Source organism: Pygoscelis adeliae, unplaced genomic scaffold (assembly GCF_000699105.1).
Source record: "Pygoscelis adeliae isolate BGI_AS28 unplaced genomic scaffold, ASM69910v1 Scaffold346, whole genome shotgun sequence".
Lineage (NCBI taxonomy): Eukaryota > Metazoa > Chordata > Aves > Sphenisciformes > Spheniscidae > Pygoscelis > Pygoscelis adeliae.
Genome location: NW_008824902.1, coordinates 489,603 through 489,985, shown reverse-complemented (window position 1 = coordinate 489,985; position 383 = coordinate 489,603). Strand labels below are relative to the sequence as shown.

The following is a 383-nucleotide window of genomic DNA, read 5'->3' as shown; positions in this document are numbered from 1 at the left end:
AAGCCCAGTCCCCAGGAGGAGAGGGCCCAGCCTGTGGGACGGTTCCCCGTCGTGCTGGGGTGCCCTTAGCCCCCGCGTGCTGATCTCCCCTCTCGTCCCAGCTACGTCCCCTGGAACTACCACGAGCCGCTGCCGGGGGTTTATGACTTTGCTGGGGACAGGGATGTGGAAGCCTTCCTGGACCTGACAGCTGAGCTGGGGCTTCTGGTGATCCTGCGGCCGGGGCCTTACATCTGTGCGGAGTGGGAGATGGTGAGCCCCAGCCCCCAGACCTGGGACGGAGGGGTCATGGGTGGCCCGGGAAGGGCACAGCAGAGTTGGCCCTTCTGGCTGGCACGCCAACCCCAGTGCCATGACAGCCATGCCCCGGCTGCAGCTCCTCG

At 67.1% G+C, this 383-nt stretch overlaps 1 protein-coding gene across 1 annotated transcript in view; it reads left to right on the top strand.

Annotated features, from left to right (window-relative positions):
• GLB1L (galactosidase, beta 1-like) overlaps positions 1-383 on the top strand; it is a 5,766-nt gene that overhangs the window by 1,074 nt on the left and 4,309 nt on the right. Inside the window, exon 3 of the mRNA XM_009324872.1 lies at positions 102-252. Coding sequence (XP_009323147.1) covers positions 102-252 — 151 coding nt within the window. The remainder of the gene's footprint in view (positions 1-101; positions 253-383) is intronic.